Genomic DNA, 25,142 nt, shown 5'->3' with positions numbered 1-25,142 from the left:
GGGGGGGGTTAGTGTGGGAGGGTATGTAGGCGTCCCGAGTGGTGGGTGAGGGTGGGTTAATAACCGCTATGGTGATTAAGGGGTTAGGGGACATTACTTTGTATGTTTTAATTTTTGTCTCTGTTTTGCAGCAACCAGCGGAGAGGCCGTGGGTAGTGGGTGTGGGTGTGGTTATTTACACGGGATCCCCCTCCCCACATTTACATACAGTACACTGCACTCACAGAAACACAGGCCAGGCAGATTTAACTGACACAATAGGGGGAGGGGGGCTTACACAGATTAGTCAAAGCAGGGAAGTTTAGAAGACACAATAGGGGGAGGGGTTTTTACATAGATTACAGTGAAGGCAGGGAGGTTTAAAACACACAATAGGGGGAGGGTTTTTTACATAGATTACAGTGAAGGCAGGGAAGCTTCACACACAATAGGGGGAGGGTTTTTTACATAGATTACAGTGAAGGCAGGGAAGTTTAAAACACACAATAGGGGGAGGGTTTTTTACATAGATTACAGTGAAGACAGGGAGGTTTAAAACACACATGAAAAATATGTATGTAATGTATTTATTGTTTATTCTGCCTTAACCCTTCATTGCCTTAGCGGCTATATGCTATGGTAATGAAGCAGCATTTCTGTATTTTTAATAATATTGTGCAGGAGCAGGGGGTTCCCTGAGCATTCATTTCTGGCTCAGGGAACCCCCTGCTCACTGTACAATATTATTAAAATACAGAAATGCTGCTTCATTACCATAGCTGATAGCCGCTAAAGTAAAGAACGATTCTTTATTTATATATGTGTTTTATTTATACTGTACATGTGCAGAGGGTCTCCAGAGCAGAACCACTGTGGATTTAGGTCCGGGGACCCCCTGCTCCCCGAGATACAGGCCCCTTTAGGGGGTGCCGGTATCCCTCTGCTTGGTTTACAGGTCGCGGTCACGTGATCGGGACCTTTAAACGCAGAGGGATACCGGCACCTCATAAAGGGGCCTGTATCTCGGGGAGCAGGGGGTCCCCCGACCTGAAACCAATGCGGTTCAGCTCCGGAGACCCCCTGCACATCTACACTATAAATAAAAATGTATTTCAAATGTATTTATTTATAGTCATTTATTTATTTAGATTTATTTATTTATTTTTTGGGCGGCTGCTGTGTGTGAGTTTTTTTTATTGTGGGTAGTGGGGGTGGGTGAAGGGGGTATTAGCCTCAACGGTGGCTGTTTAGGGCTTGCGGGGGGTAGCGGGAGGGCTTAACCCCTTCATGACCGTAGCGGTATTAACTGCTACGGCCGTGAAGGGGTTAAGTGCACCCGCAACCCCCCCGCAAGTCCTAAACTCACACCAAGGGCCAAATACCCCCTTCACCCACCCCCGCTACCCATAATAAAGCGGGCACGGTGAGTTAACCCCTTCATTGTCTTAGCAGCTATACGCTATGGTAATGAAGCAGCATATCTGTATTTTTAATAATATTGTGCAGGAGCAGGGGGTTCCCTGAGCATTAATTTCTGGCTCAGGGAACCCCCTGCTCACTGTACAATATTATTAAAATACAGAAATGCTGCTTCGTTACCATAGTACATAGCCGCTAAGGTAAGGAACGAGTGTTTATTTATATATGTGTTTTATTCATACTGTAGATGTGCAGAGGGTCTCCGGAGCAGAACCGCTGTGGTTTTAGGTCCGGGGACCCCCTGCTCCCCGAGATACAGGCCCCTTTAGGGGGTGCCGGTATCCCTCTGCTTGGTTTACAGGTCGCGGTCACGTGATCGGGACCTTTAAACGCAGAGGGATACCGGCACCTCATAAAGGGGCCTTTATCTCGGGGAGCAGGGGGTCCCCCGACTTGAAACCAACGCGGTTCAGCTCCGGAGACCCCCTGCACATCTACACTATAAATAAAAATGTATTTCAAATGTATTTATTTATAGTCATTTATTTATTTATTTATTTAGATTTATTTATTTATTTTTTGGGCGGCTGCTGTGTGTGATTTTTTTTTATTGTGGGTAGCGGGAGTGGGTGAAGGGGGTATTAGCCCCAACGATGGTTGTTTAGGGCTTGCGGGGGGTAGCGGGAGGGCTTAACCCCTTCATGACCGTAGCGGTATTAACTGCTACGGCCGTGAAGGGGTTAAGTGCACCCGCAACCCCCCCCCCGCAAGTCCTAAACTCACACCAAGGGCCAAATACCCCCTTCACCCAACCCTCAACCCCAGGATGAGGCGTCTGACTCTGGCTCTGGCTCTGACTCTGGCTCCCAATGAATCGGTTTGCAGTCCCTCCAATCTATGCGTGGGTTGTGATGCTGTAACCACGGTAACCCTAGGATAACTGAAACATCAGGAGAGTGTATTACGTCAAAGGAGATAATCTCAGTGTGAGAACCGGCAGATAAAGTGAGAGGGAGGGTCTCTAACGTAATAAAAGCAGGTTGCAAAGGACGCCCATCAATAGCTTCGAATCCAATTGGTGCTTTCTTGGAGATAAGAGAAATCTTGTTACGAGTGGCAAAGTCTTGGTCCACACAATTACCACCGGAGCCTGAATCGAGAAAAGCAGCAGTAGTTACACGAAAATTCGGGCCTTCAAGCGAAACTGGGAGCATAATCCTCTTAGGGAGTTCCTCTTTAGAGGGGGAGCGAGAAGAAATTGATCCGAGGGTAAGTCCCTCTTGCGTGGCTGGTCCCGTTTGTTCCCTGGGCCTCAAAAGACAAAAACGTACCACATGATCTGGTGATCCACAATAATAGCATAGGCCCTCATTCTGGCGGCGAACCCTCTCGGCCGTCCTGTCGGGAGTACGGATCCGCTGACTGCCGATCTGCATGTGTTTCACAGCATCAGGAACAGGCCGAAAAGCCGGAAGAGGCCTAGGATAAGGAGAGTCAGTAGGCACGAACCTGGGACGTTTGCGTTCGTGACGTCGCTCCTGGAGGCGCAGATCCACGCGTATGCACAGTGCGATCAAATCCTCCAATGCTTGGGGTCGGGGCTGGACTGCAATTCATCCTTTACAGATTCGGACAAACCTTGCCAAAATACAGCAATAAGTGCCTCTTCGTTCCAACTAGTCTCTGCTGCGACGGTCCGGAATTCCAGTGCATATTTGGCTACGGACCTACAACCCTGAGACAAATGAACTAAAGAAGAGGCAGCAGTATCTTTGCGAACAGGAATATCAAATACCTGCTTGAATTCTTGGCGGAAAATCTGGTAATTCGACGTGGTCTCTGGACGCAGCTCCCAGATGGGAGAAGCCCAGGCCAAAGCATCCCCTGTTAAGAGAGAGTAAACATAGGCTACCTTGGTGCGTCCGTTAGGAAAGAGGCTTGGAGATATTTCAAATTGAATTTCACACTGGTTCAAAAACCCTCGACAGGCCAGAGGGTCACCCGCATATGCTTTAGGCGTAGGGATTCTTAAAGGTGCGGCTGCTGCTGGTGGCGGAGTGGGCTGTAGTGAGAGAGTGGATAGTTGTTGAATCAAATTGGTAATCTGCGTTCCAAAAGACAGGATGCATTGTTTAAGGGACGTAATAAGCTCCCCCACCTCAGCCAGGTCTGCATTTGGGCTCTGCATAATGTCACGCTGTGCAGCCCGCAGACCAGACCAGTCCCCTGTACTAAGGTGGGATGTAGAGTATACGCACCGACAGCAGAGGGGGCATGTCCGGGATGTGGCGTAGTAGCGTGGCCAGGCCTGGATGTAGATAAAGAATGGTCAAGTACTTGCCGAGTCCGAGGATATAGAAAGTTCCGTAGTCTCTAGGAAAGCCGAGTTCAGGGGCCAGAGGGGGTTTTCAGACGAGCCGGGTCAATAGCTGTAAGGAATAAACACAAGAGAGCACGACACAGGTTCCAGGCAACACAGGTAGCAAGGAAGTGAAGGCAAAGCAGGATATTTAAAGCGACAGTGACCAATCCGGACGAGGGGCATGGCGGAGGCGTGTCGAGGAGCTGCTCGTGAGTGGCTGAGAGACCAGGAAGTAGTGGAGCACAGCTGAGAGTCTGTAACACCAGTGCCAGAATCCAAGATGGCGACGGCAGAGTTCAAGGTATGCACTGGGTGGCGGCATGGGTAGCGGCGGGGGGGCAGGGGCAGCAGCCTCTGCAGTACTGGTAGTGGGTAAGGAGGGGTCACGCCGAAAGGGATGTGGCCCCCGATTCTTTACATATATAGATATATATCTATATATATCTATATATCTATATACATATTTTATATATATATATATATATATATAATATATATCTATATCTATACATACATATACATATATATATATATATATATATATATATATATATATATATATTGACAAAGTTGAGACATTAGGGGGTCTGGCATAACAACATAGCATTTAGGATGAAGCCATTTTGTGTGAATATTTCAATCCGCCATCTTGTCTTGTCTCTGTGAGTCTAATTTCTGTGTTTCATTTCTGTATAAACAAATGTGTGAAGCAGAGAATGGAATTTTTTCGCTCCTAGCTAAATTTATTGACCCTTCCTCATCCAATCAGCTTCAAATTAAAAGAGTAAACAGGCTAAAAGTTATGAGAACCCATGAGATAAACTTAGATTCTCGCAGTGAAACTAGTTCTCACACAAATGCCAGGTGGTAGGATAGGCACATCCCATTTAACCCCAGAATGGTTTCTAGCTGACAGGCAGTTATACAATATTATTATGTATTACAAAATGACATCAGCTTTAGTATTGTTATGTATTACAAAATGAGGTAATGTTTAGTGACGTGCAAGCCCCCCCATAAAGGGGTGGAGCTTTAGGATTTAGGGTATAAATATATGGCATACCATGTTTATTGTTTAGAGAGCTTTTGTTTTGAAGCTGTCTCCGTTGTGCACTTGACTTGAATAAATTCACGTGTTATTCTGTTTCAAAATAACCTCAGACTGTGTTTATTATTTACGCTTTTCACAGATGGCGCATTCCGAATAGGGACTCAATATCATCGGAATCGAGCACCCGGATGAATCACTCCTCCATCACTCAAACCTGAGCGCTCATATGAATCAAGGTAAGGCTACCTGCATTTTTTAGACAGCCTGATTAAATTGTTTTGAGTGGTGCGTGGAGCTGATTTTTGAACGGTGTCTTATCTGATGTGACGAGTATGAATCCCTAGCAGTTTCACGTGAATTTATTATTCTCTGTTCCTGTATTCATTTTAAAGACCGTCCTGGGTTGTGATAAATATTTTTGTTGTCTGAGCAGGACGGGTCCCTGATTGTACATTTGCTCTGTTTTGTCATTTACATACCAAGTGAGTTATTCATGGAGATCTGGTTAGAAAGTCTTATCTGTATCCATGTTATAAAAGTATAAGGTTTATCAGGACTGGGTTGGACCCGCTGAAGTGATTCAAGTTTTTCTTTGGTATAGTTATGGTGAGAAAATGTGATTGGGGAACAGTCTTGTGACAGGTCCCTATTTGCATATTTACACTATTCAGAACAATAACATGCCAAAAGAGTTGTACGTAATCAGCTTGCGTTGATTATTGTAACGCTAAATTGTACAGGTCAATTAACAGTTGATTGCTGTAGCCGAAGTATTGTACAGGTCAATTAAATTTGATTTCTGTAACCGAAGAAGTATTGTACAGGTCAATTAAATTTGATTTCTGTAACAGGGGAATAATGGGAAACCAAAAATTCTCACAGGATTGTGTGTCTGCAGACGAAAATAATAAAGAATGAATACAGAGAACGAAAAGAGACAATATAAATATATTTTGTTGGCCAGTGAATGGCACTGTTTGTACTATTATCAACTAATTGCGCAGATGTTTAAATGAAAGAGGGGTCTTTTTCTGTGGGCTTGATAAGCTCAGGGAGCGCCGTCTCGTGTGTTTTTGAATCCCACAGGGAAACATACCTTACGTTAATATGGGTCAAAAGAATTATGTTGAGGGACAGAAGGGTCCCGCTGCATTAATTTTTACCATTGCCAGGACAGAAGTTAATATAATAACAAGTGAAAAAGAAAGTGAATAGGAAAGAAATAGCAAGTGAATTTGCCGATAGATAATTAAGGCATATGTGTTGTTGAGGAAGTAGATATTGAGGGTTATTTTTATGACAGGTTTATATGCAGAAATTGGGATAAAATTAGAGACTGTGTGTATATTGTTTGGAAGGGACATAAAGTGTTATAAGTGTAAAAAGGTAGGACATGTTGCCAGTAATTGCAGAGCAGCCCTAAGAGAGAGAGTAGAAGAAAAAGAATGGAATTTAAAAGGTTTGTTCGTACTGGCCACACGAATAGGTCTTTTGAACCAGAAAATATTCTTTTTCCTTCTGTTCTAATGGCAACTAGGAAGAGAGCTTTTGTTTTGAAGCTGTCTCCGTTGTGCACTTGACTTGAATAAATTCACGTGTTATTCTGTTTCAAAATAACCTCAGACTGTGTTTTTTATTTACGCTTTTCACAGAATATATATATATTGAGAACCTCAAACAGAAAAACAGAAATTAGTCAGCAGAAAACTTCACAACAAACTTAAAGACACTGATAATGGCACAAAACCGTGCAACAACAAACGCTGCAAACTCTGCAAACATATATGCCAAGATCCCACAGCCAGTCACAACCGTGGAACACTCAATGTTAAAGGATCATACAGCTGCAGATCCAGGAATATAGTGTATATGATTCAGTGCAACAAATGTGACCAAGGCTGCTACATTGGGGAAACCAGCCAAAAACTACAAGGAAGAATGAATATGCACAGACACTCTATATTCCATCACAAAGAAGGAAGATAATGCTCACCTGTGGGACATCATTTCTCACAGCCAGATCATTCCATAAATGATTTAAAAATCAAAATCCTCAATCGAATGTTTAAACGCACCCAAGAACGGAAAACATTTGAACTTAGAATGATAAGACTCTTTGACACCAAAACCAAAGGACTTAATGCGGAAATGGGTTTTCTCACACCTTATCAAAATTGTTTGTAATTATTCTGCTTGCCTCTATCCTTATCCACACTTTCTCTACCCCCCCCCCCCACAGCATCCCTCCCCCTCCCCCTCCACACCTTTCCTTGTCACCCTCCCCTGGCTTCCAACACTTTTAACACCCTACCTTATCTACAGTACATATCTGTTTTTTTTCTCTCTACACTGTTTTAGCCATAGATTCCTGTCTATATCAGTATTGCTTGACCTGAAGAAGAGAGAACTCTCGAAAGCTTGTCCTACACTACCGACACACTTTATTAAAGTGTGGCCGGTACCGCAAGCCGGGAGATTTCCCGGCTTGCTAGTGGCCGCCCCTATGACGCGCGGTCACGCGTCTTCGGGAGCCTGCGCTCCCTGCACGCGCGTCCAGGGCTCCCCGAGGGAGCCCTGGTGTCCCGCGATCTGCGGGACGGCGGCAGGGGGTTCCGGGGGACCCGGCGGACCCGGTAGCGGTAGGGAGAGCGCCCCGATCGGAGGGCGCTCTTCCGCTGCTTCGGCGCGCTCCCGTCACACTCGGACGCGCGCCAGGCTACTGCTGCGGCCAAGAACGGGCAAATGCTCGAATAAACTTGGCCGCAGCAGTATGAAATAAATTGTTAGTCCAATAAAAAAGGTATCACCTAATACTGAAGAACTCATTTATTCTGCACTATCGCAACTGGACTAACACGGCTATTTTCTGCTTTATATATATATATATATATATATATATATACTGCACCGACACACTTTATTCGAGCAAATACCCAGTATGTACCTGGCAGATACCTGGAATGCGCCGCTCCTCACCTCTGACAAGCCCCGTTGCGTTTGCCTTCCCAGCCTGGGTTCATGCCTGGCTGAGGGGCGGCTGATCTGTTAAATGATAATGATTAGGATTTAATAGGCTGCAATGCTTCGCGTGTCTACCAGATGGCATAAATTCATGAATTGTAATGCAGTATATATATATATACTGTGCAGTATTGCAGCCAGCGGGAATAAAATGCTTCAATCCCTGCCTGGAAAATACCTCGATGCACTCGGGCAGAAAACAGTCACAAACCTCAATACACCCGGGTATATCCGAATTCGTGGGACTAGCCGAGCTCGAATAAAGTGTGTCGCCAGTGTATATATATATATATTCAAACACAGTGGTCGACAAATCTGGTCGCCAGATCGCCCGCGGCGCCGGATTTTGGCCGCTGGCGAACCGTGCTGTGGTTCTGTTCATTCCCCTGCTCGCGCCAGGTATTTTGTATATGCATTGGGGTAGTGGGGGTCTTTTTAAAATGTATTGGGGCCAGTCACCCACCAACCCACCCACCCAGTCAGTCACCCACCCAGTCAGTTAGTCACCCACCCACCCAGTCACCCACCCAGTTAGTCAGTCACCCATCCATCCATCCACCCAGTCAGTCACCCAATCAGTCAGTCCGTAACCCACCCAGTCAGTCAGTCAGTCACCCACCCAGACTAGTCACACACTCATACACACAATTCTTATTAGGAATGTATTCCATTTGATAAAAGTGGGCCGGGTGAGGGGCGGGGCTGGGTGGCGAGGGGCGGTGCTAGGTGACGAGTAGATTTTTTGGTTCGGCGATGTATGTATATGTATATTACATTATTACAAAGGTATATTATATTACAGCCTTGAGATCAGACTTTATAAACCGTGGATATAACCACAGAATTGTAGACCAGCAAATTAACAAAGCTACCAGAATACCAAGAAGTGATCTCCTTGAATACAAACAGAAGAGACAAGCGACAGGGTACCTTTGGTGGTCACATATAACCCACACCTAGGAGCCCTACGCAAGATCGCCAGGGAACCACACCCCATCCTCCAGGAAGATACAAGACTGCAACAGGTCTTCCCTGAAGCACCCTTATTATCATACAGACAACCCCATAATCTCAAGAATATTATGGTGAGGAGTAAAGTATTCAGCAGTACAACTGAATGCGGGACAAAACCATGCCAGGACCCAAGATACAAAACCTGCGCAATGCTCTACATAGCAGACACAATACAAATACCACACAGGAATTGGGAATACAAAATCAGAGGAAGGTTCACCTGTTCCTCCAGCAATGTCGTGTACCTCATCATGTGCATGAAATGCCCAGGGGGCTGCTACTACATAGGTGAGACAGGGCAGGGGCTAAACAAGAGAATGAACCTGCATCGCCACAGCATCACACGCGGAACAAGAGACAGTCCTGTCGGCGAACATTTCTCTGACTCTGGCCATAAGATGAACGATCTGAGGGTTGCCATACTCAAAGGTAATCTTCAAACACCGAAAGAGAGATGGTTGCATGAATACAAATTTATGCAACTGTTTGGGACACTTAGCGGTGGCCTAAACAGAGATCGAAATTTTATGAGTCATTACTGACACAAGTGAACTCTCTTCCCATGAGAGCTAAAGGCCATGTCTGTACATACTGTGCAATATGTATGCACACACAGCTGTCTCTTACACATACAAATACTCCTTGTTTTTCCATCCCTATACACTAATAGGGACCACATAGTATCTACACACACTTTTAGTTATGATACAATCTCTCACATTTCCACACCTACCCACACCATTTATATTAACTCCCACTCCACACACACCTTTTGTAAAGCACTGTATACACTTTGGGCTCTCCATTCATTTATATTCACACAGATACACACACACACTCTTACATCACTAACTTTCAGGCACCATTTAACACCTCTAGCCATAAATCACATCCACACACGGGGAGGGACGAGCACAGATAACATTCCAAGAGACACTGTTTTTAAGTACTGTATACCCTTTGCTTGCTTCATTCATTGTAACATCGCCGGAAGAAGAGATCAGTGTATCTCGAAAGCTCGCACAAATAAAAGCATTTCGTTAGCCACAGAACGGTATCGTCTATTTATTTTTTGATTATTGAAGCTCGGCTAACACGGTACTGATACCTCTACATGTATATGTGATAAAAAATCACTGGCACTCCAATAGAAATTCAATAATGAATAGGTGAATGTCCCATATAAATAATAAAAGTATACATTACCGCATAGCAGCAAAAAGGAAGACAGCACTCAGGTGAATGAAAATAAATGTATTAAATACAGCACATAACTGTGCTGCATTTAATACATTTATTTTCATTCACCTGAGTGCTGTCTCCCTTTTTGCTGCTATGCGGTAATGTATACTTTTTTTTCTACATGTATATGTATATATGTATATATGTATGTATATATATATTACTTATTTACTTGCATATGGTGTGCATTGGATTCTATATATATATATATATATATATATATATATATATATATATATATATATAGAATCCAATGCACACCATATGCAAGTAAATAAGTTTTGGTGCTTATCCCATAAAGCAATAACAGACCATACGATACCGGTTGCAACACTACATCAAGGGACAGCACGCAGGTAAGCAAATCATACATTTTCTATATTCTAATAGCACCACCTTGAGAAAGGTCCCACTGGGGGACCGAAATGTCGTTTTTTGTCTCTTCTATCAAATATAGAAAATCTATGATTTACTTACCTGCGTGCTGTCCCTTGATGTCGTGTTGCAACCGGTATCGTATGGTCTGTGTATATATGTATATATATGTGTATATATGTGTGTATGTGTGTATATGTATATGTATGTATATGTGTATGTATGTATGTATATGTATGTATGTATGTATATGTGTATGTATGTATATGTGTATGTATGTATGTATATGTATGTATGTATATGTGTATATATGTATATGTATGTATGTAATTTGTACGAAATAAAACACTGAGCAACAACCTCGCACATTCATGTTTTTTTGTAAGCTCACCTGCTTCTTCTTCACTTCGGACGATAGGACTCTGGTGACCCCGATACGATGGAGCATGTTGTGAACCCGGTGCTCAAACGTGTTACAAACGTCACTGTCCGCCTTCTCGAAATGCCGCTTCTGAAAACAAATGCAACATTCCCACTGGTTTACATCCTCCGAGCATGGGGTCTCCGTAGCATCTTGGTTATTCTACGGGGGGTCAATGTAATGCTTGGGGTCAAATTCCCCAGTGACCCGCCAGAATGTGTGCAACATAAAGGTTCGATTTCAGTTAAACTGCCCCAAACAGGGGCGGTTTAAGGGGGCTTTTAGCAAAAGATTTTGTGGGGGGCCGGCCTCCATCACACCCTCACACCCAATGCTCCACCACGCTGTGCTGCTTCTGACGGACCGTCCCTATAACCACTGGCTGTTAGACGGGCGCAGCCAGGAGGGAGCAGCGCCGCAGTCTGACTCAGAGCTCGCTGCAGCGATCAGTGCCATAGGGCATACAATATATTATTATATATACAGTATATATACTTTTAAATGGCCTGACAATTATATATATATATATATACAGTATATATACTGTATAGTCAGACAGTTATGTCAGGCCTATTTTTATCTCCCAACAGCTTCTTTGATCTCTCAGATTGGCTAAAACCCTACCAGCCAGTTCCTCTTACAAGTGCTATATATCAAAGACTCTATACCGCTCCACTGGAACAAGTAGCGCCAGAATATCGATCTCCCGCTGCTTAATGACACTGCTGATAAATACTGCCCCGCTCCTCTCCTGTGCTGATAAATACTGCCCCGCTCCTCTCCTGTGCGGATAAATACTGCCCCGCTCCTCTCCTGTGCTGATAAATACTGCCCCGCTCCTCTCCTGTGCGGATAAATACTGCCCCACTCCTCTCCTGTGCTGATAAATACTGCCCCGCTCCTCTCCTGTGCTGATAAATACTGCCCCACTCCTCTCCTGTGCTGATAAATACTGCCCCGCTCCTCTCCTGTGCTGATAAATACTGCCCCGCTCCTCTCCTGTGCTGATAAATACTGCCCCGCTCCTCTCCTGTGCGGATAAATACTGCCCCACTCCTCTCCTGTGCTGATAAATACTGCCCCGCTCCTCTCCTGTGCTGATAAATACTGCCCCGCTCCTCTCCTGTGCTGATAAATACTGCCCCGCTCCTCTCCTGTGCTGATAAATACTGCCCCGCTCCTCTCCTGTGCTGATAAATACTGCCCCGCTCCTCTCCTGTGCTGATAAATACTGCCCCGCTCCTCTCCTGTGCTGATAAATACTGCCCGCTCCTCTCCTGTGCTGATAAATACTGCCCCGCTCCTCTCCTGTGCTGATAAATACTGCCCCAATCCTCTCCTGTGCTGATAAATACTGCCCCTCTCCTCCCCTGTGCGGATAAATACTGCCCGCTCCTCTCTTGTGCGGATAAATACTGCCCGCTCCTTTCCTGTGCTGATAAATACTGCCCACTCCTCTCCTGTGCTGATAAATACTGCCCAGCTCCTCTCCTGTGCTGATAAATACTGCCCTCTCCTCTCCTGTGCGGATAAATACTGCCCCGCTCCTCTCCTGTGCGGATAAATACTGCCCGGCTCCTCTCCTGTGCTGATAAATACTGCCCGCTACTCTCCTGTGCTGATAAATACTGCCCCGCTCCTCTCCTGTGCCGATAAATACTGCCCCTCTCCTCTCCTGTGCTGATAAATACTGCCCCACTCCTCTCCTGTGCGGATAAATACTGCCCTGCTCCTCTCCTGTGCGGATAAATACTGCCCAGCTCCTCTCCTGTGCTGATAAATACTGCCCCGCTCCTCTCCTGTGCGGATAAATACTGCCCAGCTCCTCTCCTGTGCGGATAAATACTGCCCGCTCCTCTCCTGTGCGGATAAATACTGCCCCGCTCCTCTCCTTTGCGAATAAATACTGCCCTGCTCCTCTCCTGTGCTGATAAATACTGCCCCGCTCCTCTCCTGTGCGGATAAATACTGCCCCGCTCCTCTCCTGTGCTGATAAATACTGCCCCGCTCCTCTCCTGTGCGGATAAAGTCTGCCCCGCTCCTCTCCTGTGCGGATAAATACTGCCCCGCTCCTCTCCTGTGCGGATAAATACTGCCCCGCTCCTCTCCTGTGCGGATACATACTGCCCCGCTCCTCTCCTGTGCTGAAAAATACTGCCCCGCTACTCTCCTGTGCTGATAAATACTGCCCGCTCCTCTCCTGTGCTGATAAATACTGCCCAGCTCCTCTCCTGTGCTGATAAATACTGCCCCGCTCCTCTCCTGTGCTGATAAATACTGCCCCGCTCCTCTCCTGTGCTGATAAATACTGCCCTCTCCTGTGCTGATAAATACTGCCCTCTCCTGTGCTGATAAATACTGCCCGCTCCTCTCCTGTGCTGATAAATACTGTCCAGCTCCTCTCCTGTGCGGATAAATACTGCCCCGCTCCTCTCCTGTGCGGATAAATACTGCCCTCTCCTGTGCTGATAAATACTGCCCTCTAGTGTGCTGATAAATACTGCCCTCTCCTGTGCTGATAAATACTGCCCGCTCCTCTCCTGTGCTGATAAATACTGCCCAGCTCCTCCTGTGCGGATAAATACTGCCCCGCTCCTCTCCTGTGCGGATAAATACTGCCCGCTCCTCTCCTGTGCTGATAAATACTGCCCCGCTCCTGTGCGGATAAATACTGCCCCACTCCTCTCCTGTGCGGATAAATACTGCCCAGCTCCTCTCCTGTGCGGATAAATACTGCCCCGCTCCTCTCTTGTACTGATAAATACTGCCCCGCTCCTCTCCTGTGCGGATAAATACTGCCCGCTCCTCTCCTGTGCTGATAAATACTGCCCAGCTCCTCTCCTGTGCGGATAAATACTGCCCAGCTCCTCTCCTGTGCGGATAAATACTGCCCAGCTCCTCTCCTGTGCTGATAAATACTGCCCCGCTCCTCTCCTGTGCGGATACATACTGCCCAGCTCCTCTCCTGTGCGGATAAATACTGCCCCGCTCCTCTAATGTGCGGATAAATACTGCCCCGCTCCTCTCCTGTACTGATAAATACTGCCCCGCTCCTCTCCTGTGCTGATAAATACTGCCCCGCTCCTGTGTGGATAAATACTGCCCAGCTCCTCTCCTGTGCTGATAAATACTGCCCGCTCCTCTCCTGTGCTGATAAATACTGCCCCGCTCCTCTCCTGTGCTGATAAATTCTGCCCCGCTCCTCTCCTGTACTGATAAATACTGCCCCACTCCTCTCCTGTGCTGATAAATACTGCCCCGCTCCTCTCGTGGGCTGATAAATACTGCCCCGCTCCTCTCCTGTGCTGATAAATACTGCCCAGCTCCTCTCCTGTGCGGATAAATACTGCCCCGCTCCTCTCCTGTGCGGATAAATACTGCCCCGCTCCCCTCCTGTGCGGATAAATACTGCCCCGCTCCTCTCCTGTGCTGATAAATACTGCCCTCTCCTCTCCTGTGCGGATAAATACTGCCCCGCTCCTCTCCTGTGCTGATAAATACTGCCCTCTCCTCTCCTGTGCGGATAAATACTGCCCCGCTCGTCTCCTGTGCGGATAAATACTGCCCCGCTCCTCTCCTGTGCTGATAAATACTGCCCCGCTCCTCTCCTGTGCTGATAAATACTGCCCAGCTCCTCTCCTGTGCTGATAAATACTGCCCCGCTCCTCTCCTGTGCGGATAAATACTGCCCCGCTCCTCTCCTGTGCGGATAAATACTGCCCAGCTCCTCTCCTGTGCTGATAAATACTGCCCGCTCCTCTCCTGTGCGGATAAATACTGCCCCGCTCCTGTGCGGATAAATACTGCCCCGCTCCTGTGCGGATAAATACTACCCCTCGTGATGACTGCAGGTTTGATGGATTGTCCTGTTTTTTGACACTGTGATATTGTATTTTGCTTCTGCTTTCCTTGAATTGCTTTGGTTGTGACCGTGTGTTTGGCCGGAGCTGTCCATGCTATACACACTGCACTATATCCACAGACAGATTTACATAGAGGCCCAAGGGGACATTGTAGTATCTGTGCGGTGTGCATATCTGTGCGGTGTGCATATCTGTGCGGTGTGCATATCTGTGCGGTGTGCATATCTGTGCGGTGTGCATATCTGTGCGGTGTGCATATCTGTGCGGTGTGCATATCTGTGCGGTGTGCATATCTGTGCGGTGTGCATATCTGTGCGGTGTGCATATCTGTGCGGTGTGCATATCTGTGCGGTGTGCATATCTGTGCGGTGTGCATATCTGTGCGGTGTGCATATCTGTGCGGTGTGCATATCTGTGCGGTGTGCATATCTGTGCGGTTTGCATATCTGTGCGGTGTGCATATCTGTGCGGTGTGCATATCTGTGCGGTTGTTACACCGGGCGGTTTGGCTGTTACACCGGGCGGTTTGGCTGTTACACCGGGCGGTTTGGCTGTTACACCGGACGGTTTGGCTGTTACACCAGGCGGTTTGGCTGTTACACCGGGCGGGTTGGCTGTTACACCGGGCGGTTTGGCTGTTACACCGGGCGGCTTGGCTGTTACACCGGACGGTTTGGCTGTTACACCGGGCGGTTTGGCTGTTACACCGGACGGTTTGGCTGTCACACCGGGCGGTTTGGCTGTTACACCGGGCGGTTTGGCTGTTACACCGGACGGTTTGGCTGTTACAACGGGCTTGGCTGTTACACCGGACGGTTTGGCTGTTACAACGGGCAGTTTGGCTGTTACACCGGGCGGTTTGGCTGTTACACCGAGCGGCTTGGCTGTTACACCGGGCGGTTTGGCTGTTACACCGGGCGGTTTGGCTGTTACACCGGGCGGTTTGGCTGTTACACCGAGCGGCTTGGCTGTTACACCGGGCGGTTTGGCTGTTACACCGGACGGTTTGGCTGTTACACCGGACGGTTTGGCTGTTACACCGGGCGGTTTGGCTGTTACACCGGGCGGTTTGGCTGTTACACCGGGCGGTTTGGCTGTTACACCGGGCGGTTTGGCTGTTACACCGGGCGGTTTGGCTGTTACACCGGGCGGTTTGGCTGTTACACCGGGCGGTTTGGCTGTTACACCGGGCGGTTTGGCTGTTACACCGAGCGGCTTGGCTGTTACACCGGACGATTTGGCTGTTACACCGGGCGGTTTGGCTGTTACACCGGGCGGCTTGGCTGTTACACCGGGCGGTTTGGCTGTTACACCGGGCGGTTTGGCTGTTACACCGGGCGGCTTGTCACTTTTTACGCGGTTTAAACTATACGAATTGTTATAAAGAAAATGGATTTCTGCCCAGTTTAATCAGTGACTTATGGCCGGGCGGTTTTACGTGTACAAACTCACAGCTACTAGTATAGGAGCGGCCGACTCCAGTCCTCAAGGGCCACTAACAGGTCAGGTTTTCAGGATATCCCTGCTTCAGCACAGGTGGCTCAGTCATTATGACTGAGCCACTGATTGAGCCATCTGTGTTGAAGCAGGGATATCTTGAAAACCTGATGTCAAAGAGTCTGTCCTGCGCTTCCGTGTGCAGTGCAGCGATCTGATAATATCAGACACTGGGGCATAACACGAGGGAGCTCCGTTTGGCCACAGTATCGACCGGTGCAGGGGGATAATTGTTAACTCACCTCACCTGCATCTCCGGTCTGGGACCCGCTCTCCTCGGCTGCTCCTGCGTGCCACCGTCTTGATGTAGTCAGGAAACAATGGTGGATTCGGCGCAACTGCGCATGTCTGAATCAGAGAGGCTCCTTAGGAGCCTCTCTGATTCAGACATGCGCAGTTGCGCCGAATCCACCATTGTTTCATATCTTGAAAACCTGACCTGTTAGAGGCCCTTGAGGACTGGAGTGGGCCGCTCCTGTACTAGAATATCCCCCGCAGACTCTGTCTGTCTCCCCCCTCCCACTCACACCCACAGAAGTGGCTAAGCTTCAGCATTCATACGAGTTGGAGTGAAGGCGAGCTCAAGCTTAGCCCATTATTGGAGCTCTGGGCCTCTGTGTCCTGCCCGCGGAGCGCAGTTCTGTTTGTCTGATCTCTACTAATCAGATGTTGCCAGTCGGTAACTCCGCGGCTGCTCTCCAGGTCTCGCAGTGCTGAATAGGAGAGAGAGAGCTGCAGGGGAGTCACTGACCGGTCTGATTAATAGAGATCAGAGTGACCGCGCTCTGCGGGCGGGACACAGACCGGGGGAACAGGTTAATGGCAGGCTGCTAGTTACTGCCCTGGAGGTGGAATGGGGGTGAAATGGGGCCCCTGAACCAGTGGGGCTCTAAGTGGCTGCTTAGCCCGCTTATATGCACAAAATAACCAATCAATACATTTACACAGACATACAACACAGGAGGACTTAGTAACGAGTTTATTTATTTCAATAGCTTAGTCCTCTCCCTTTTCCACCATAGTAAATGTAGAACCATATATATGAAAGTCCATACAAAGGCGAGCAGAGTGCTGGAGAAGGAGGAGGAGGGGGTTTCTACTCAGACCAGCACCCCGGCTGCAGAGTAATGTGGTGTTTATACTGTATGCAGGAGGATTGCAGCTGCAATGAATGTGCTTTGCTTAAGCAGACGAGTTTAAAGCCCCGGGACTGTGTGTACATTCTCCTGGCTGAAAAACTGGGGGGAAATCAGGGCGAGGGAGTGACACCCGCTTTATCCGAGGGACACCTCCAGGTGCTCTCAGTGGGATTTCTGTCCTCGGATAAATATGCTGCTGATTTGCAGCCTGAAGACGTCAGGAAATAGATCCCACAGGCCTCCGCCTTTCACTTAAACAAAATTAATATATATATATATATATATATATATATATATATATATATATAAATAAAAGGATGGGAAGAGACAGAAAGGGACATTGGGCCGCAGCTGGACGGTCTGCGCCGGCGTTTGGCCGCTGACAGACCCTTCGCAGCAGCCGCTCAGCGGCAAAACACTCAGGTGTCGGCCGCTTCTACAGTAAGGTAAGGGGGTTACTTTAAGGAGTTTTAGCGTTAGGGTGGGGGGGCTAAAGAAAGGGGTTTAAGGGTAAGGGGTTATGTTTTTAGGGTCGGGGATTAGTGTTAGGGGTTTAGGGTAAGGGACTTAGGGTAAGGGACTTAGGGTAAGGGACTTAGTGTAAGGGACTTAGGTAAGGGTTTAGGATAAGAGGATTAGGATAAAAGGATTAGGATAAAAGGATTAGGATAAGAGGATTAGGGTAAGGGGCTTAGGGTAAGGGGTTTAGGGTAAGGGGCTTAGCGTAAGGGGCTTAGTGTAAGGGGCTTAGCGTAAGGGCCTTAGGATGAGGGGGTTTAGGGTAAGAGTTTAGGATAAGAAGAATAGGGTAAAGAGTTAGATTTATAGGGTAGGGGGTAGTGTTAGGATTATGGGTTTTTAATGTAAGGGGTAAGGTTAGGGGCGTACCTTGGCAACGAAGCGGCCGGTAGAGAGGTCCCTGTGGCGAAGAAGTGGCTGCAAAACGCAGGCGGCGATTAGGTCACGGCAAAATGGCCGTAACCAAATGTCCTAGACTGGGGGAGAGAGGTTGCCTGTGCAAACTCTTGTAGAAAACACGGTGACATCAGACATAAGGGACCAGCCAAAGGAAATCACCGTCCCCTCCAAATCTCAGCTCATCAGGTTTACAAAGTAACTTTACAAAATGATTGAAAAATACTTCTAGGGCTCAGGCTGGAAGAAAAAGGCCTTGATCACCCCAAGGTGACCCCTTAACCATGTCACCGCCATTATCACACTAAAGTGCCAGGAGGGATCAGCCCTTTCAATGCAGTTTTGCACAACACCGATCCTTACCTTGTCCTGTTTGATTCCAAGTGACTCCTCGTCCTCTCCCGACAGGAGAATCAGCGACTGGGACTTCCCTTCCCTGGAGTACCTGGGTTTGATCCGCCTTGCTGCATCTGGTGTCCATGTAGGGTCCACCACAGACCTCGACTCTGCCGACGTGGCATCTTCAGCCTGGTCTTGGGCCTTGAGTGTCTCTTCCCCCTTTCCCAGGGGTCTCAGTATGTCCGTTAGAGTCTGTTTCCTGCTTTTCGTAGCCACGGGGCTCCCGTCCGGCTCCTTCTCCGACTTGGGACCTTTGGTGGATTTTGGTTTTTTAAATGCAAAAAATTCCCCTATTTTCTTTTTGAATGTTCTGGATCCAGATGATGAGAGATACGCTGGTTCCTGGGAGACCAGCAGTGGGGTTTGGCTGTGCAAAATAAGAGGAAACAAAATCATTATTATATATTTATATATTTTTTTTTCTTACATAGAAAGACTGCCAGACACACTATCCAACAATCTCCTGATATTATTCTTTATCAAATCCAAAACATTTCTTAAAGAAGCTTCTTATATTTTATGCAGATTATTATCTCAGAAGGATTTGCTCAGCGTTCTGTTGCATTGTGGTTAAATATATTAAGCGAGTAAGAGGAAAGAAAGAGTCCCTTTAGTGTGGCACTAGAAGAAATACACCCTAATTAAAACTTAACTTTATTATAACTGATTAAAATAAATTGTTTGGAGAAACCACATACATAAAACAAACATACAAATAATAATTAAAAGACGGAGAGGTGTGATAGGGTGTTTAGTGGGGGCGTAATTATATATAAATACCTCTCTATTAATACTTAATAAACCCTAGAATGTGTGTGATCTCTATACTAAATAGGTATATGTAGGTACATATATCTGGACCCCTATAACCAAAGCAATGGAAAGAGGTAAGAGCAGGTGAATGTGCTTAACTGCTGAATGGAGGAGGGAGGCTGAATATAATGGTGGCTGAGTTGAAACAGCCACTACACACCTCACTTAGTATATCAATGTACACTGTTATACGAGCCGACGTCACCGATGAAGCCAGTTACGGTGAAACGTACGTAGGGTACGTCTGACGTCACCGTCACGTGACGTCAGCTCATCGGTGAGGTGTGGGCCATACACTGTCTGAACTTCGTAGACTGCGTCCGTGGGCAGCAAGAGCACTCAGACTTCAGGGTTGATCTAGTATATATCGGCAGTGAGTGTGGCTGGTCTTACAATAGACTGGTCGCAATAGAGCTTATAACAGTGTACATTGATATACTAAGTGAGGTGTGTAGTGGCTGTTTTAACTCAGCCACCATTATATTCAGCCTCACTCCCCCATCCAGCAGTTAAGCACATTCACCTGCTCTTACCTCTTTCCATTGCTTTGGTTATAGGGGTCCAGATATATGTACCTACATATACCTATTTAGTATAGAGATCACCCACATTCTAGGGTTTATTAAGTATTAATAGAGAGGTATTTATATATAATTACGCCCCCACTAAACACCCTATCACACCTCTCCGTCTTTTAATTATTATTTGTATGTTTGTTTTATGTATGTGGTTTCTCCAAACAATTTATTTTAATCAGTAATAATAAAGTTAAGTTTTAATTAGGGTGTATTTCTTCTAGTGCCACACTAAAGGGACTCTTTCTTTACTCTTACTCACTGTGCATATATTCCCTGTGAGCACCACCCTTTCAGCAATTGTCTGGATCAATCCCCTCCTTTGCTTGAGCAGAGTTAAGTCTGCAGCTTCCAACTGCGTGCAGACTTTCTTTTCTGTTAAATATATTAAGCCTCTTATTTGGATATATTACATCCAATGATCTTTTATTCTCAGAGGGTAACGACACCCCAGACAAGTGTTTTTTTAACCATTTTTTGGTTAAGAAACCCTAGAATTATATAATAATGTGAACCCCCAACTCTCTAATAGCACATGTGAGATCAGATGCATTGTAAGGAACCCCAACCCTCTCTAATAGCATGTCTGGGATCAGATGCATTGTAAGGAACCCCAACCCTCTCTAATAGCGCGTCTGGGATCAGATGCATTGTAAGGAACCCCAACCCTCTCTAATAGCGCGTCTGGGATCAGATGCATTGTAAGGAACCCCAACCCTCTCTAATAGCGCGTCTGGGATCAGATGCATTGTAAGGAACCCCAACCCTCTCTAATAGCGCGTCTGAGATCAGATGCATTGTAAGGAACCCCAACCCTCTCTAATAGCGCGTCTGAGATCAGATGCATTGTAAGTAACCCCAACCCTCTCTAATAGCGCGTCTGAGATCAGATGCATTGTAAGTAACCCCAACCCTCTCTAATAGCATGTCTGGGATCAGATGCATTGTAAGGAACCCCAACCCTCTCTAATAGCGCGTCTGGGATCAGATGCATTGTAAGGAACCCCAACCCTCTCTAATAGCGCGTCTGAGATCAGATGCATTGTAAGGAACCCCAACCCTCTCTAATAGCGCGTCTGAGATCAGATGCATTGTAAGGAACCCCAACCCTCTCTAATAGCGTTTCTGAGATCAGATGCATTGTAAGGAACTCCAACCCTCTCTAATAGCGCGTCTGAGATCAGATGCATTGTAAGGAACCCCAACCCTCTCTAATAGCATGTCTGGGATCAGATGCATTGTAAGAAACACCAACCCTCTCTAATAGCGCGTCTGGGATCAGATGCATTGTAAGGAACCCCAACCCTCTCTAATAGCGCGTCTGGGATCAGATGCATTGTAAGGAACCCCAACCCTCTCTAATAGCGCGTCTGAGATCAGATGCATTGTAAGGAACTCCAACACTCTCTAATAGCGCGTCTGAGATCAGATGCATTGTAAGGAACCCCAACCCTCTCTAATAGCGCGTCGGAGATCAGATGCATTGTAAGGAACCCCAACCCTCTCTAATAGCGCGTCTGAGATCAGATGCATTGTAAGGAACCCCAGCCCTCTCTAATAGCGCGTCTGAGATCAGATGCAATGTAAATTCTTCTGTATTTGGTACAATTTTTAAATGACCTGAATATTGCTGGGAACCCTTTAGGGATGTCCAGGGAACCCCGGTTGAAAAACACTGCCCTACACATATCATATTAATAGAAAAAGAAGGAGAGAGGAGCAGGGCGGGAGGGGGGTGGTGCGAGAGGAGCAGGGCGGGAGGGGGTGGTGCGAGAGGAGCAGGGTGGGGGAGGAGGGCAGTGTGAGAGGAGCAGGGCGAGGGAGAGGGCGGCGGTGTGAGAGGAGTAGGGCGGGGGGAGGGCGGCGGTGTGAGAGGAGCAGTGTGGGGGAGGAGGGCGGCGGTGTGAGAGGAGCGGGGTGGGGAGGGGGGAGGCGGTGTGAGAGGAGCAGGGCGGGAGGGGGGTGGTGCGAGAGGAGCAGGGCGGGGAGGAGGGCAGTGTGAGAGGAGCAGAGCGAGGGGGAGGGCGGCGGTGTGAGAGGAGTAGGGCGGGGGGAGGGCGGCGGTGTGAGAGGAGCAGGGTGTGGGAGGAGGGCGGCAGTGTAAGAGGAGCGGGGTGGGGAGGGGGGAGGCGGTGTGAAAGGAGCAGGGCGGGGAGGGGGTGGTGCGAGATGAGCAGGGCGGGGAGGAGGGCGCTGTGAGAGGATTAGGGTGGGGGAGGGAGGCGGTGTGAGAGGATCAGGGTGGGGGAGGAGGGCGGCGGTGTGAGAGGAGCGGGGTGGGGAGGGGGGAGGCGGTGTGAGAGGAGCAGGGCGGGAGGGGGGTGGTGCGAGAGGAGCAGGGCGGGAGGGGGGTGGTGCGAGAGGAGCAGGGTGGGGGAGGAGGGCAGTTTGAGAGGAGCAGGGCGAGGGGGAGGGCGGCGGTGTGAGAGGAGTAGGGCGGGGGGAGGGCGGCGGTGTGAGAGGAGCAGGGTGGGGGAGGAGGGCGGCGGTGTGAGAGGAGCGGGCGGGAGGGGGGTGGTGCGAGAGGAGCAGGGCGGGGAGGAGGGCAGTGTGAGAGGAGCAGAGCGAGGGGGAGGGCGGCGGTGTGAGAGGAGTAGGGCGGGGGGAGGGCGGCGGTGTGAGAGGAGCAGGGTGTGGGAGGAGGCGGCGGTGTGGGAGGAGGGCGGCGGTGTAAGAGGAGCGGGGTGGGGAGGGGGGAGGCGGTGTGAAAGGAGCAGGACGGGGAGGGGGTGGTGCGAGATGAGCAGGGCGGGGAGGAGGGCGCTGTGAGAGAGCAGGACAGGGGAGGAGGGCGGCGGTGTATGTGGAGCAAGGTTGGGGAGGGCGGCGGTGTATGTGGAGCAGGGCGGGGGTGAGGGCAGGCGATGTATGTGGAGCAGGGCGGGGGTGAGGGCAGCGGTGTATGTGGAGCAGGGTGGGGGAGAGGGCAGCGGTGTATGTGGAGCAGGGCGGGGGTGAGGGCAGCGGTGTATGTGGAGCAGGGCGGGGGTGAGGGCAGCGGTGTATATGGAGCTGGTCGGGGGGGAGGGCGGCGGTGTATGTGGAGCAGGGCGGGGGTGAGGGCAGCGGTGTATGTGGAGCAGGGCGGGGGTGAGGGCAGCGGTGTATGTGGAGCAGGGTGGGGGAGGGCGGCGGTGTATGTGGAGCAGGGCGGGGGTGAGGGCAGCGGTGTATATGGAGCAGGGCGGGGCTGAGGGCAGCGGTGTATGTGGAGCAGGGTGGGGGAGGGCGGCGGTGTATGTGGAGCAGGGCGGGGGTGAGGGCAGCGGTGTATATGGAGCAGGGCGGGGGTGAGGGCAGCGGTGTATGTGGAGCAGGGCAGGGGTGAGGGCAGCGGTGTATGTGGAGCAGGGTGGGGGAGGGCAGCGGTGTATGTGGAGCAGGGCGGGGGTGAGGGCAGCGGTGTATATGGAGCAGGGCGGGGGTGAGGGCGGCGGTGTATGTGGAGCAGGGTGGGGGAGGGCAGCGGTGTATGTGGAGCAGGGCGGGGGTGAGGGCAGCGGTGTATGTGGAGCAGGGCGGGGTGAGGGCGGCGGTGTGAGTGGAGCAGGGCGGGGGTGAGGGCAGCGGTGTATGTGGAGCAGGGCGGGGGTGAGGGCAGCGGTGTATGTGGAGCAGGGCGGGGGTGAGGGAGGCGGTGTATGTGGAGCAGGGCGGGGGTGAGGGCGGCGGTGTATGTGGAGCAGGGTGGGGGTGAGGGCAGCGGTGTATGTGGAGCAGGGCGGGGGAGGGCAGCGGTGTATGTGGAGCAGGGCGGGGGTGAGGGCAGCGGTGTATGTGGAGCAGGGCGGGGGTGAGGGCAGCGGTGTATGTGGAGCAGGGTGGGGGTGAGGGCAGCGGTGTATGTGGAGCAGGGCGGGGGTGAGGGCGGCGGTGTATGTGGAGCAGGGTGGGGGAGGGCAGCGGTGTATGTGGAGCAGGGCGGGGGTGAGGGCAGCGGTGTATGTGGAGCAGGGCGGGGGTGAGGGCAGCGGTGTATGTGGAGCAGGGTGGGGGAGGGCAGCGGTGTATGTGGAGCAGGGCGGGGGTGAGGGCGGCGGTGTATGTGGAGCAGGGTGGGGGAGGGCAGCGGTGTGAGTGGAGCAGGGCGGGGGTGAGGGCAGCGGTGTATGTGGAGCAGGGTGGGGGAGGGCAGCGGTGTGAGTGGAGCAGGGCGGGGGTGAGGGCAGCGGTGTATGTGGAGCAGGGCGGGGGAGGGCAGCGGTGTATGTGGAGCAGGGCGGGAGTGAGGGCGGCGGTGTATGTGGAGCAGGGCGGGGGTGAGGGCGGCGGTGTATGTGGAGCAAGGTTGGGGAGGGCAGCGGTGTATGTGGAGCAGGGCGGGGGTGAGGGCGGCGGTGTATGTGGAGCAGGGCGGGGGTGAGGGCAGCGGTGTATGTGGAGCAGGGTGGGGGAGAGGGCAGCGGTGTATGTGGAGCAGGGCGGGGGTGAGGGCAGCGGTGTATATGGAGCAGGGCGGGGGGAGGGCGGCGGTGTATGTGGAGCAGGGCGGGGGTGAGGGCAGCGGTGTATGTGGAGCAGGGTGGGGGTGAGGGCAGCGGTGTATGTGGAGCAGGGCGGGGGTGAGGGCAGCGGTGTGAGTGGAGCAGGGCGGGGGTGAGGGCAGCGGTGTATGTGGAGCAGGGCGGGGGTGAGGGCAGCGGTGTATGTGGAGCAGGGTGGGGGTGAGGGCAGCGGTGTATGTGGAGCAGGGTGGGGGAGGGCGGCGGTGTATGTGGAGCAGGGCGGGGGTGAGGGCAGCGGTGTATATGGAGCAGGGCGGGGGTGAGGGCGGCGGTGTATGTGGAGCAGGGCGGGGGTGAGGGCAGCGGTGTATGTGGAGCAGGGTGGGGGTGAGGGCAGCGGTGTATGTGGAGCAGGGCGGGGGTGAGGGCAGCGGTGTATGTGGAGCAGGGTGGGGGAGGGCGGCGGTGTATGTGGAGCAGGGCGGGGGTGAGGGCAGCGGTGTATATGGAGCAGGGCGGGGGTGAGGGCGGCGGTGTATGTGGAGCAGGGTGGGGGAGGGCAGCGGTATATATGGAGCAGGGCGGGGGTGAGGGCAGCGGTGTATGTGGAGC

General features: G+C 50.1%; 1 protein-coding gene across 1 annotated transcript in view; it reads right to left on the bottom strand.

Annotated features, from left to right (window-relative positions):
- LOC142470156 (capping protein, Arp2/3 and myosin-I linker protein 2-like) overlaps nucleotides 1–25,142 on the bottom strand; it is a 154,497-nt gene that overhangs the window by 36,469 nt on the left and 92,886 nt on the right. Inside the window, exons 4-5 of the mRNA XM_075577110.1 lie at nucleotides 18,662–19,064; nucleotides 10,855–10,974 (exon numbers count right to left, since the gene is read on the bottom strand). Coding sequence (XP_075433225.1) covers nucleotides 10,855–10,974; nucleotides 18,662–19,064 — 523 coding nt within the window. The remainder of the gene's footprint in view (nucleotides 1–10,854; nucleotides 10,975–18,661; nucleotides 19,065–25,142) is intronic.

Source organism: Ascaphus truei, chromosome 19, assembly GCF_040206685.1.
Source record: "Ascaphus truei isolate aAscTru1 chromosome 19, aAscTru1.hap1, whole genome shotgun sequence".
NCBI lineage: Eukaryota > Metazoa > Chordata > Amphibia > Anura > Ascaphidae > Ascaphus > Ascaphus truei.
Note: the sequence above shows the minus strand (reverse complement) of the source record. Positions and strands in the feature narration are given on the sequence as shown.